At 42.4% G+C, this 13,025-nt stretch overlaps 1 protein-coding gene across 1 annotated transcript; it reads left to right on the forward strand.

Annotated features, from left to right (window-relative positions):
* Positions 1-4,034: 4,034 nt before the first annotated feature.
* On the forward strand, positions 4,035-8,916 carry si:ch211-214e3.5 (zinc finger protein 518A). The gene has a single exon (XM_039010362.1). The coding sequence runs from the start codon at positions 4,044-4,046 to the stop codon at positions 8,427-8,429; it is 4,386 nt and encodes a 1,461-aa protein (XP_038866290.1). The 5' UTR covers positions 4,035-4,043; the 3' UTR covers positions 8,430-8,916.
* The last annotated feature ends 4,109 nt before the right edge of the window (positions 8,917-13,025 follow it).

Here is a 13,025-nt window from a genome sequence, read left to right on the forward strand (position 1 = left end):
GCTATGGGATACTCCTCTTTCAAGTAAAAGGCCCTTTGTGAAGTTCCTAAGATCTGTGGTTCGTCATGTGAGTTGAGAGGGGTGAATCTTGGCTATAAAAGATACTAAGTATTCTTTTGTAAGCACTCTCAGAGAATTCATGTATATACACTGAATTGATCTGAGAGTCAAAGGGCTATGGTGAAGCTCATATAATTAAAGATGGAGTTTAAAATATAACTCTGACTTGTGTGTGGTTTGTAAACTCTCCTCATTTAGTAATACAGGAAATTACCACGACACTATCTAATAGAACTGAAAGGATTTTCTTTAATGGAAGCTTCTCTAATGTCAAACATGTAAGTTGTGGTGTACCACAGGGCAGCTCTCTAGGCCCTTTACTCTTTTCTATTTTTACCAATGACCTGCCACTGGCATTAACTTATTATGGCTGCAATCCTGTTAACGGGATGATATGACAACAGCCAGTGAAAGTGCAGGGCGCCAAATTCAAACAGAAATCTCATAATTAAAATTCCTCAAACATACATGTGTCTTATACCATTTTTAAAGTAATCTGGTTGTTAATCCCACAAGTGTCCGATTTCAAATAGGTTTTTCAGCGAAAGCACCACAAACGATTATGTTAGGTCACTGCAAAATCACAGACAAACAGTCATTTTTCCAGCCAAAGACAGGAGTCACAAAAAGCAGAAATAGAGATAAAATGAATCAGAGAGCCACGTCAAATAACATAAATACTCATCATAAACTTTGATGAAAGATACATGTTTTACATAGAATTAAAGATACACTTGTTCTTAATGCAACCGCTGTGTCAGATTTCAAAAAGCTTTACGCCAAAAGCCCAATATTCAATCATCTGAGAACAGCGTTCAGCCACAAAAGCAAGCCATACAGTTACCCGCCAAATTGTGCAGTCAACAAAACAGATAAAAAGCATTATAAATCTTCACTTACCTTTGCTGATCTTTGTCGGAATGCACTCCCAGGACTCACACTTCCACAAGAAATGTTTGTTTTGTTCGGTAATGTCCATCATTTATGTCCAAATAGCTATTTTTGTAGCGTGTTTGGTAAACAAATCCAACGTCAGGAAGCGCGTTCACTAAAAGCTGACGAAATGTCCAAAAGTTCCGTAACAGTCAGTAGAAACATGTCAAACAATATATTGAATCAATCTTTAGAATGTTTTTAACATAAATCTTGAATAACGTTCCAACCGGAGAATTACATTGACTTCAGATGAGCGATGGAATCGGAGCTCCCTCTCATGTGAACGCGCATGGTCAGAGCATAGTCAGGTCATGGCAGACCTGACTAATTCCCCCCTCATTCGGCCCCCCTTCACAGTAGAGGCATCAGACAAGATTCGACAGACTGTTGACATCTAGTGGAAGCCGTAGGAACTCATCCATATCTCGCTGTGAATTCAATAGGATCTTGGTTGAAAATCGACCAGCCTCAGAATTCCCACTTCCTGGTTGGATTTTTCCTCAGGTTTTTGCCTGCCATATGAGTTCTGTTATATTCACAGACATCATTTAAACAGTTTTAGAAACATCAGAGTGTTTTCTATCCAATACGAATAATACTATGCATATATTAGCAACTGGGACTGAGGAGCAGGCAGTTTACTATGGGCACATTTGTGCACCTTTCATCCAAGCTACTCAATACTGCCCCTGCAGCCATAAGAAGTTAAACAAAGCATGTGTGTCCATGTATAGTGATGATTCAACCATATATGCATCAGCAACCACAGCTAATGAAGTCACTGAAACCCTTTACAAAGAGTTGCAGTCTGTTTTGGAATGGGTGGCCAGTAATAAACTGGTCCTGAACATCTCTAAAAGTAAACGCTTTGTATTTGGTTCAAATCATTCCTTAAGTTCTAGACCTCAGCTGAATATGGTAATGAATGGTGTGGCTGTTGAACAAGTTGAGGGGACTAAGCTACTTGGCATTCCCTTTAGATTGGAAACTGTCATGGTCAAAACATATACATTCAATGGTTGTAAAGATGGGGAGAGGTCTAGATTTAATAAAGACACCAACCTCCAGAAAGCAAGTTCTGCAGGCTCTAGTTTAGTCTAATCTTGATTATTGTCCAGTCGTGTGGTCCTGTGCTGCAAGGAAAGACCTAGTTAAGCTGCAGCTGGCCCAGAACAGATCGGCACGATTTGCAATCAGAGGGCTGATATAAATACTATGCATGCCAGTCTCTCTTGGCTAAGAGTTGAGGAGAGACTGACTGCATCACTTTTTCTTTTTATAAAACATTGTTGAAAATCCCAAATTGTTTGCATAGTCAATTTACACACAGCTCTGACGCACACACTTATCCCACCAGACATGCCACCAGGGGTCTTTTCACAGTCTGCAAATCCTGAACGAATTCAAGAAAGCATACCGTTTTATATAGAGCCCTTAAAGTAGTTGCTGCTTTTGCAACAGCTAATGGGGGTCTTAATAAAATACCAAATACCCTCCACTGGACATTATTCTATTGGGTGATTCAATAAAGATTGTAAGTCTGAACCGGACCGATACAATAACAGCAGTAACATTAATAGAAACTATACTTGTCAGTTGGTAATACTGTAACAAATATTCAAAGTATTCCCATGCATAATAGAGAAATACACTACATGGCCAAAAGTATGTGGGCGCCTGCTCGTTGAACATCTCATTCCAAAATGATGGGCATTAATATGGAGTTGGACCCACCCCCCCCCATCCCCCCTTTGCTGCTATCATAGTCTCTACTCTTCTGGGAAGGCTTTCCACTAGATGTTGGAGCATTGCTGCGGGGACTTGCTTCCATTCAGCAACAACCGCATTAGTGAGGTCGGGCACTGATGTTGGGAGAATAGGCCTGGCTCGCAGTCGGCGTTCCAGTTTATCCCAAAGGTGTTTGATGGTGTGGAGGTCAGGTCTCTGTGCAGGCCGGTCAAGTTCTTCCACACCAATCTCGACAACCATTTCTGTATGGACCTTGATTTGTGCAGGTAGTGTTCTCCTGGCATCTGCCAAACCCAGATTTGTCCGTCCGACTGCCAGATGGTGACGTGTGATTCATCACTCCAGTGAACATGTTTCCTCTGCTCCAGTGTCTAATGGCGGTGAGCTTTACACCACTCCAGCCGACGCTTGGCATTGCGCATGGTGATCTTTAGGTTTATGTGCGAATGCTCGGCCATAGAAACCCATTTCATGAAGCTCCGGATGAACAGTTCTTGTGCTGACGTTTCTTTCAGAGGCAGTTTGAAGCTTGGTAGTGAGTGTTGCAACCAAGGACAGATGATTTTTACGCACTACGTGCTTCAGCACTCCGCTGTCCCGTTCTGTGGCTGAGCTGTTGTTGCACCACTTCACAATAACGGCACTTACAGTTGACCGGACAGCTCTGGCAGGGCAGAAATTGGACAAACTAACTTGTTGGCAAGGTGGCATACTGTGTCATGTTGAAAGTCATTAAGCTCTTCAGTAAGGCCATTCTACTGCCAATGTTTGTGTATGGAGATTGCATGGCTGTGTGCTCGCTTGTATACACCTGTCAGCAACTGGTGTGACTGAAATAGCCTAATCCACACATTTGAAGTGTCCACATACTTTTGACCATTTAGTGTATGTGATCGTATACAAATGCAAGCAAGGATTGAAATTATTGTTTTAGTCAAATATTAAATATGTTTTCAGTCTACACATTATTTGTGATTATGTTCCTTCCCGGGGCTGAATCTGGTCCCTGCCATATTGGGTCTTGGGATTTAAGCATAAATACCACTTTATTTTCGCACGCAAACCTGAATTCAATTTCATGTTCAAATGTGTCGGGTGTCTAAAGTTCTGATTTGATGCATCACATAATTTCTCCTTTGACACCAATGCCTGATTTGCAAGGTTAGTCAGAATTCCCAAGTTGTGATTGACTGACTGTTTAATCAAAATTGGATTCCGTGGTGAGAAATTGTCTTGTGCCGCTAGATAGCATATTTGTGACACTCTTCTCTTGTTCATAGGAGCCTGTATATTGAAGCATGGAAGAGGACCTGAAAACACTGGATGATCCTGCTGAAAGCCATGACGACATGGAGGCTGAGGAAGAAAAGGAATCGGCAAAGGACCACACCGGCCAGAAGTTAGATCAATTTCCTGGGTTGCCATGTAGTGACCAATGTGACCCTGATGAAACATCTGTTGAAGAGTCAGGTAGTCGCAAGACAGTCAGAAAAGCATCCAAGTCCCCATGTAAAATACAGCAAGGTGCAGTCTTCTCTGGGAAAATACTTAGCTTTGGGTGTTCAGAGTGTAAGGGTGACGCTACCTACAGCCCCAATGATCTCCTCAAACATTTTCAGGGGGCTCACAAGGGGACTCTGCCGACATATCCATGTGACTTGTGTGGCTTTGTTACAAATGAGTTCCCTGCACTTCAGCGCCATCGGATCGGGCACAGGAACACTTTAGTCACATGCGAGATCTGTAATAATGATATACAGTACTCTCTCCTCCTGCTCACTAGACACTATATCATGTCTCACAGCCAAAATGGCCACTTTCACTGCGAAAAATGTGAGTTCTCAACAGTTGACGCAGGGACATTTGTGCAGCACATCCATCATCACAATGAGAGCTGGCTCAAATGTGTGAAATGTCAACATGTGAGCTCTAGCCGAGGTGAGCACCAGAGGCACCTAAAACTCCACTCGGGTACCTTCCCCTTCACGTGTCAGGTCTGTGGATATGGGGCAGCACGGAGAGAATACCTCACAAAGCACATGGTAACTGTCCATGGTGAGGAGGCAGGCAAGAAAAATATATGGAGAGCAACGGAGGACAGCAACAATACCCTGGCAAACTCCTCTTCAGGATTAAAACTCCTGCTGAAGAAAAGCCCTGCTGCAGGTGGTCAATCTAAGGAATCCCAGTGGATGTCCAAACTGAATTCTCTTCCTGGAGTAGGTTTACTTGACCAAAATGGAAGGTTGTTGAACCCAGAGAAAACATTGGAGGAAACCCAACAGTTCCTTGACAGGGCTGTGGGTGTGAAAAAGGACTGTAAGAAGCGGGTCAAAGGGACTCTTAAGAATGAGCAGCAATTTGACTCCCAGGCTGTATCATCTATAACACCACCTAAGTCCCAGGAAAGTGATGACAGTTATGGGGCTGACACCCTAAGCCCGAACAACTCCAATGGACTAACTGTTCTCATGGTCAAAAATAAAATCTCTATTCCACCTAACTGTACTACAAAAGTAATGGGGTTCAAAATGGTTGACGGCAAAAAGCATTTAGTTCTCAAAGTTATACCAACAGCAAAACCTGAGTCCTCTGCAGAAAATAAAATGTCATGTAGAGCTCAAGAGAGAGGCTGCCCAATTATAGACGCTACCTCCGATGGAAATCAATGCTCAGATTCGGCTGAAAATTGGGAAAATTCAAGTACTATCTTCCCTTACATGACAGTTCTAAGCCCCTCTGGAACTGATCGAGATGCTGCAATTTCAGTTCAAGTGAAACCAGAGGAAGAGGACATTAGCATTGAGGAGACGTTGCCCATACTGGAGAAACTACCACAGAAAATAGCACAGAAAGCAAAACACACAGAGCAGCAGAGGAATGGTGAACAACATAAGTTTCAGGATGAACAGATTCCTTCCTTGGCAGTTTCTCCAATGACCAAAGAGTCAGATCACTCCACGATTCAGAACGGTAAACTGAATAACAATACATCATCAATTGCTAAGCAGCCGAATGATTCTGAGTTGGGAGACAAAATGTCTGCTTATTCAAGCCCTAATGTGACTGCTATGGAGGTCGTTCCAGCCAAAATGCTCACAGATAAGACCATGCCCTCTGAATCAGCTTATGAGACCATGCTTCCCAAACTAGTCTCTGAAGAAACTATCAGCATGCTTAGAGTTGGTGACCTGAATACAGCTACAGCTGATAAGATCAGTGACCCCATCACTGAAAATTCCCCTGTGCCCAATGGAGAGATGTTACCCTCCAATGACAAACCTAAGAAGACTGCCTCAGAACCCATGACTGGCGACATCCTACCTTCTGATGATACCATTGAAAAAAATCATTCAATTATCAAGGAGATGGTTCCTTCTGATTTTACTGCCAATAAGATGAATTCCTGTGTAGCGACGAAGACTAAAACTGAAACTTTATCCCCAGATCTGATGCCCCTACTGGAGTCACACCCAGCTGAATCAGACAACTCCAAAGAGACTGATACTAATGCTGAAAATCTTAATTCTCCCAACCAAGAGGTGTTCAGTTTTCATAATTACTCAAAGGAAACATCAAGCATTTCCTCCAACTCAACACAACCTTGTGAACATCCATCAGAGCTTTCGACAGAGGATGAAAGTGTTTGGATGAAAGAGTCACCTGAATGGAGCTTGACATTGGCTGCATCCCCCCAACCTCCAGATGAGGGAAATGGGGAAGTGGAGTCTGCAGAAGAGACTGAGACTGCAATGGAAAGAGTGTCAGACAGTGACATTGAGGTTGATGAGTGCATAGCTACTGTAGACCTGGCCACCCCAGTGGCAGCTGAGAGAGATAATCATGGACACTCTGGGTCTAAACACCAAGTCCAAACTACAGTAAAAACGGAGGAGGAGAGTGTTCCTGTGTCAGAAAGGGCAACAGGGAGCATAAATAGTTTGGCCGTGTTGGGTCGCATACTGGAGGAGCATTCAGATGCTATCATTAGCCACCAGCTTGAGAAGGATAGAATAGGCTGCTCAGCTGCTAGCCATGATTCTGTCAAGCCACCTAAGACTATGCTAAGGATCCTTAAAACTGCAGAGGGAAAGCAACAAATGTTCTTACAGACTGCAGAGAACCAGTTTGCTGTGCCTGTGCAGCTCCAAGGCAACGCAGGGTTCAAGCTGATAACCAAATCCTCTGCTCCTCAGATCAATGTGTCCTATGTTAAGCCAGGAATTGAAATACAGAATCACACCACAGGGTTGGCACTCACCCTCAATGGTGGAAGGTTCAGCATTCTAGGACATACTGTAGGTGCTAGTGAAAAAGGTGCAATGCCGTTATCTGCTATTCAGCCTGGAGCCAGTACTAGTGCAAGCCACTACCTAGTCAACAGCACAGCTTTTAAAAGAAATATGCTGTTGTCAGACGCAGCACATAGTTCTCCTGGAGAAAATACCATAAAGTCACTGCAGACTTGTTACTTAGTCCAGAGGCCAGTCCCTGTAACCCAGCCCCCCCACAATGCAGGTAGCAAATTAGCAAGCTCAATGTCTCAATCTCCACTCATGTCCCGTCCAGTTCTGGCAATGTCTGCGAACTCGGTGAACAAATTAACTGCATTGCACACTGGGCGACAAGCCTTCTTGGTTAGATATATCTCTCCAGCTAAGTCAGGGATGCTTCTGAATAGTCCTGATGGGAAGTCTGTGAACCAGAAAGGTCAACCTAATGAAAATCGAGGAAATAAAGTTGTTTATAAGATCGTCAGAACTGCCAATGGTAACACGTTTCTTGCTGGTGCTGCACACTCCTCTGCCAACAAGCCCATTTATCTGGCCACAAATTCCACACAGATGCCCTGTTTTCTGATGTCATCAAATAATGTCTCTACTGGAGGGCAGAAACTGGTACCCATACAAAATGCCTCCCACAAACCTGTCATAGCTTCCAAGCTCTCAAATATTCTGTCCCCCCAATCCAACATGCAAGGTAGGGTCAGGCAGCAAGTGGGCATAGATGGTCTGAATAAATCCCCCCTTACCCCAAGTCGCCAGCTAAGTCAAAGGAAGAGGCACAGGAAAGCATTGTTTGATGAACTCCCAGAGCACTTGCCTAAAGTGAAGAGGCTCTCGAGCAAGGCGGTAACTGAGAAAGGGGCTCCCTCGCTCTGGGTGCCTGTACCCAAAGATGCAGAGAGGACTCTGAGACTGTACCCATTCAGTTCACTACAGGAGATTAAATGCCCTCGACGAAATCAGCCGGTAGTGGTTCTCAACCATCCCGATGCCGACATTCCTGAAGTTGCCAGTATCATGAGGTCTGCTAACAAGTACAAAGGTGCTGTTTCCAAGGTGGCACTGTCCCAAAAAACGGTTCAAGCTCTCTCTGAACTTGGCCCGACTGGACTTCTGGGGAAAAGCGCCAAGGTGAAATGTCCCTCATCACAAAGCTGTGGGTCGAGACTTCGGCCTTCAGAAAGCAGAGTCCGGGAGCGATTTCTGTTAAAACTGAAGTTTAAAAAAATGAGCAGGAAAAAGTACGAGGTGGTGAAGTCCTTATCTAGATGTGCAGAGAGGTCATCAATGTTCGCCTGTTGGTTTTGTGGTCGACTCTTCAACAACCAAGAGGAGTGGATAGGCCACGGCCAACGGCATCTCATGGAGGCAACCAGAGACTGGAATAAGCCGTTTTAAAGCTGTCACATAGCCCCTGGATGGGCCAAAATACCATCCTATAGTGGCACAAATGGAGAGATTAAAGTTGTATATTTTTCAAATGACTCATCAGTATACTTTATTCTTACAGCAGTTTCTATTCCCATAAATGCCCTAATAGCTATGTTTGAATCACCGTTTTTGAGGCTGATGTGTGGTACAACCTAAAACCTTTTGGTATGTATAGATATTCTAATATGTTTATGTAAGTATGACTTAAACTCGTTTGTACAGATGGAATTGAACTGTGAAAACTTGGCACACTGTAATGGAGTATATTTGAGGGAGCACTGTTAGATTTTTTTGTATTCAGAAATGTACCAAATTCCTCAGGTGATTTCATATTCTCTGATTCAACTAATCTGCTTTGTAACATACAGTTGAAGTTGGAAGTTTAAATACACTTAGGTTGGAGTCATTAAAACTTGTTTTCAACCACTCCACACATTTCTTGTAAACAAACTATAGTTTTGGCAAGTCGGTTAGGACATCTACTTTGTGCATGACACAAGTCATTTTTCCAACAATTGTTTACAGACAGATTATTTCACTAATAATTCACTGTATCACAATTCCAGTGGGTCAGAAGTTTACATACACTAAGCTGACTGTGCCTTTAAACAGCTTGGAAAATGCCATAAAATTCTGTCATGACTTTAGAAGCTTCTGATATGCTAATTGACATCATTTGAGTCAATTGGAGGTGTACCTGTGGATGTATTTGAAGGCCTACCTTAAAACTCAGTGTCTCTTTGCTTGACATCATGGGAAAATCAAAAGAAATCAGCCAAGACCTCAGAAAAAATTTGTAGACCTCCACATGTCTGGTTGATCCTAGGGAGCAATTTCCAAATGCCTGACGGTACCACGTTTATCTGTACAAACAATAGTACGCAAGAATAAACACCATGGGACCATGCAGCCGTCATACCGCTCAGGAAGGAGACGCGTTCTGTCTCCTAGAGAAGAACGTACTTTGGTGCAAAAAGTGCAAATCAATCCCAGAACAACAGCAAAGGACCTTGTGAAGATGCTGGGGGAAACAAGTACGAAAGTATCTAAATCCACAGTATAGATATACAGCACAGTCCTATATCGACATAACCTGAAAGGCCGCTCAGCAAGGAAGAAGCCACTGCTCCGCCATAAAGCCAGACTACGGTTTGCAATTGCACATGGGGACAAAGATCGTACTTTTTGGAAAAATGTTCTCTGGTCTGATGAAACAAAAATAGAACTGTTTGGCCATAATTACCATCGTTATGTTTTTGATTGATAAGGGGGACGCTTGCAAGTCGAAGAACACCATCCCTACTGTGAAGCACGGGGGTGGCAGCATCATGTTGTGGGGGTGCTTTGCTGCTGGAGCACTTCACAAAATAGATTGCATCATGAGGAGGAAAATTATGTGAATATATTGAAGCAACATCTCAAGACATCAGTCAGGAAGTTAAAGCTTGGGTCACAAATGGGTCTTCCAAATGGACAATGACCCCAAGCATACCTCCAATGTTTTGGCAAAATGGCTTAAGGACAACAAAGTTAAGGTATTGGAGTGCCCATCACAAAGCCCTGACCTCAATCCTATAGAAAATGTGTGGGCAGAACTGAAAAAGCATGTGCGAGCAAGGAGGCCTTACAAACCTGACTCAGTTACACCAGCTCTGTCAGGAGGAATGGGCCAAAATTCACCCAACTTATTGTGGGAAGCTTGTGGAAGGCTACCCGAAATGTTTGACCCAAGTTAAACAATTTAAAGGCAATGCTACCAAATACTAATTGAGTGTATGTAAACTTCTGACCCACTGCAAATGTGATGAAAGAAATAAAAGCTGAAATAAATAATTCTCTACTATTATTCTGACATTTCACTTTCTTAAAATAAAGTGGTGATCTTAACTGACCTTAACAGGGAATTTTTACTTGGATTAAATGTATTTGGATAAGGTGTTTGTAAACTTCCGACTTCAAGAAATTATTTTACATTTATCGTCTTTTCATAGGTTTGAGAGAACATTGTGGTAATTTGTGTTTTGATTCCCTTCATTTTGTTATTCATGTTCTATTCACATATTATAATTTTTTATGTTCAGAAATAGTTGTGAAGAATTAGTTTTACAGGTATACAAATGGGTCGTCCTTGTGGATTTTCTTTTTTTTTGTTGCAGTTACATACAGTACTTCCTATATACATCCCGGTTTGTTTCACTATTTTACCTGTTTTTATTTCTGGGGTGACAGATGTTTTAGCTTCTTTTACGATAACACAACCCCATTTGTCTATCTTAATTGTCATTGCTTGACTTTAGCATTAGTCATAACATAGTTATGTTGATTTTAGCTCTCCTAACTGTCATTTGTTTCCACATCTGTGCTCAGTACGCAAAAATATCTCAACTGATTAATTATTGCATGAGTGATACTTTATGAGAATTTTTGCACATTTAGTACTGTTTAGCGGGCAGGAAAATGTTCCCCATGATCAAAGCCGTACTAGTAGTTGAAAATTAATAGGCATACAAAATAATATCATATGGCTTCATGAAAGACTGGTGAAACAGCATGCACAAAATAAGACTAAACCACAGTTTAAGCAGCAACCACACCAGCAGATTAGCTACTTTCCTTATACATTTCATTCAAGTTTGTGTTTCTGATCTTATGCTAATTGAACACCTTATTTCCAATGTCCCAATACATTTGTTTTGTAGTAGTAGAGTGAGTTCTGTTAACACTTTCTTTGAACCATATATAATCTGTTTTATTTGACAAAATGTCACTTGTTACAGACTAGCCCCCTCCCCCTTGACACCACAATACCTCTGAACTCAACGACCAAATAATTGTTATTCTCTTAAGTTTTATGGAATTCTCCTTTTATTAGGAAAAAATGTTTTTTTCAGTTTTAATATCCCTGTCAGACAGGTTGCCGGGATCTTTTTACCTGAGAATAAAGTGCCTAAACTGTTGTGCACCAGGTTGACACTATTGTACTGTATTCACCTCCTTGTGGTTCTCTCTTCTCAAATAAATGTAAGTACTTTGGAAAATAACCAATGTCTTGTGTTTTGCTAATATTTCGTTTTGTTGTGTCTTTGGGCACAGGAACACAGATTAATAGATTCATTAATATTCAGAAATGTAAGATTTGACTAATTTAAACAAATAAAAATCCTCAGGACACTCATCGTCTCTTCCTGTTGTATGCGGAAAAGCTCGGTTTTGTTTGTTTGGAAAGTTTGTTTAATAGAATATTGGGAAGTTCTTGATAGCTACCTAGCTTCTTATGTTGGATCCCGCAACGCAGTTGGCATCAGTTGCTGGGACTGCTTGTATCTTTCCAGTGATCCTGCCGACCAAGGACGGGTCTGAGGAGCTATTTGGCGTTGCAGCTAGCCTAGCTGCTAGCTAGCTGGACATCAAGCTAGCAAGGTGTTCCTGAACGCAGCCTGTGATGCGGTTAGCCATTGTGGCTGGGACTGTGGATTGTCCCAGGTTTGTGGCTGTCTAGATCCCTGCTGTTTGTTGTTTTCCATCTTTCCTGTGACCTGCCCTGTCTGGAACTGTGAGGAGTAACAGCCTAACATGCGTTGCTAGCTACCATGACAAAGACCGAAGCCGGCGGGAGTACTGTTGAGGACAGTGGTGTCTCTATCACACGTGAAGGATCTTTTAAACAAACAAAAAGAGACCTATAAGCAGTTGTTACAACCACAAGAAAATTGTTTCAAGTGTTTTGTCCAAATACTGGTATATTCTACTAATAAAAGAATGGACGACCTGACCAGAGAAGTCCAGGACCTGAAGAACAGTTTGCAGTTCTCCCAGGGTCAGCTCGATGAGTTGAAACAGGATAACGGCAAGATGACAGCAAATCTGTAAGTCATTGAGAGAGGACATCAGTTCTGTGTGTGTGAATCGATGATAACAATGACCGATAAATCAGGGACAATCAAGGCGGAATAACATGTTTGTGGATGGAATTGCAGAATCTCCACATGAGTCCTGGACTGAGTCTGAGGATAAAGTGAGGGAAATGATCTCTGAGAAATTGAAGATGGGCCACAGGAAGATTGAGGTGGAGCGTGCCCACAGGACTGGAAAACTCACCACCAGCCCAGGTGATAGGCCCAGGCCGATAGTGGTCAAGTTCCTGAGGTTCAAGGACAAGGTAGCTGTTCTGAAAAGAGCCAAGAACTTGAGAGGAACGTATATCTTCCTCAACGAGGACTATCCTGAAGCTGTGCCAGAAGAGGAAAGAACTGATCCCAGTCATGAAAGCTGCCAGAGCGCATGGGGACATTGCGTACATCTGCTATGACAGGTTCATTGTCCACCCTCCCTCCCAGAAGCCTGAAAGGGATGAGAGAGCCAAGCCTATGGGTTCGTAGCTTCAACTGCGCAACACACACCAATTGATTGATGGACTGCTGAATGTATATTTTTTTTATCTTGCTTTGTTTTCTCGTTTCAATATTATGTCTATCTATGATAAGCTACACAGGAAAGGGCTGAAAATAGCCCATATTAATATGTAGCCTTAGAAATATGGTTAATGAAATCAATAACTTGTTA

The sequence above is a fragment of the Salvelinus namaycush genome, chromosome 16 (assembly GCF_016432855.1).
Source record: "Salvelinus namaycush isolate Seneca chromosome 16, SaNama_1.0, whole genome shotgun sequence".
Lineage (NCBI taxonomy): Eukaryota > Metazoa > Chordata > Actinopteri > Salmoniformes > Salmonidae > Salvelinus > Salvelinus namaycush.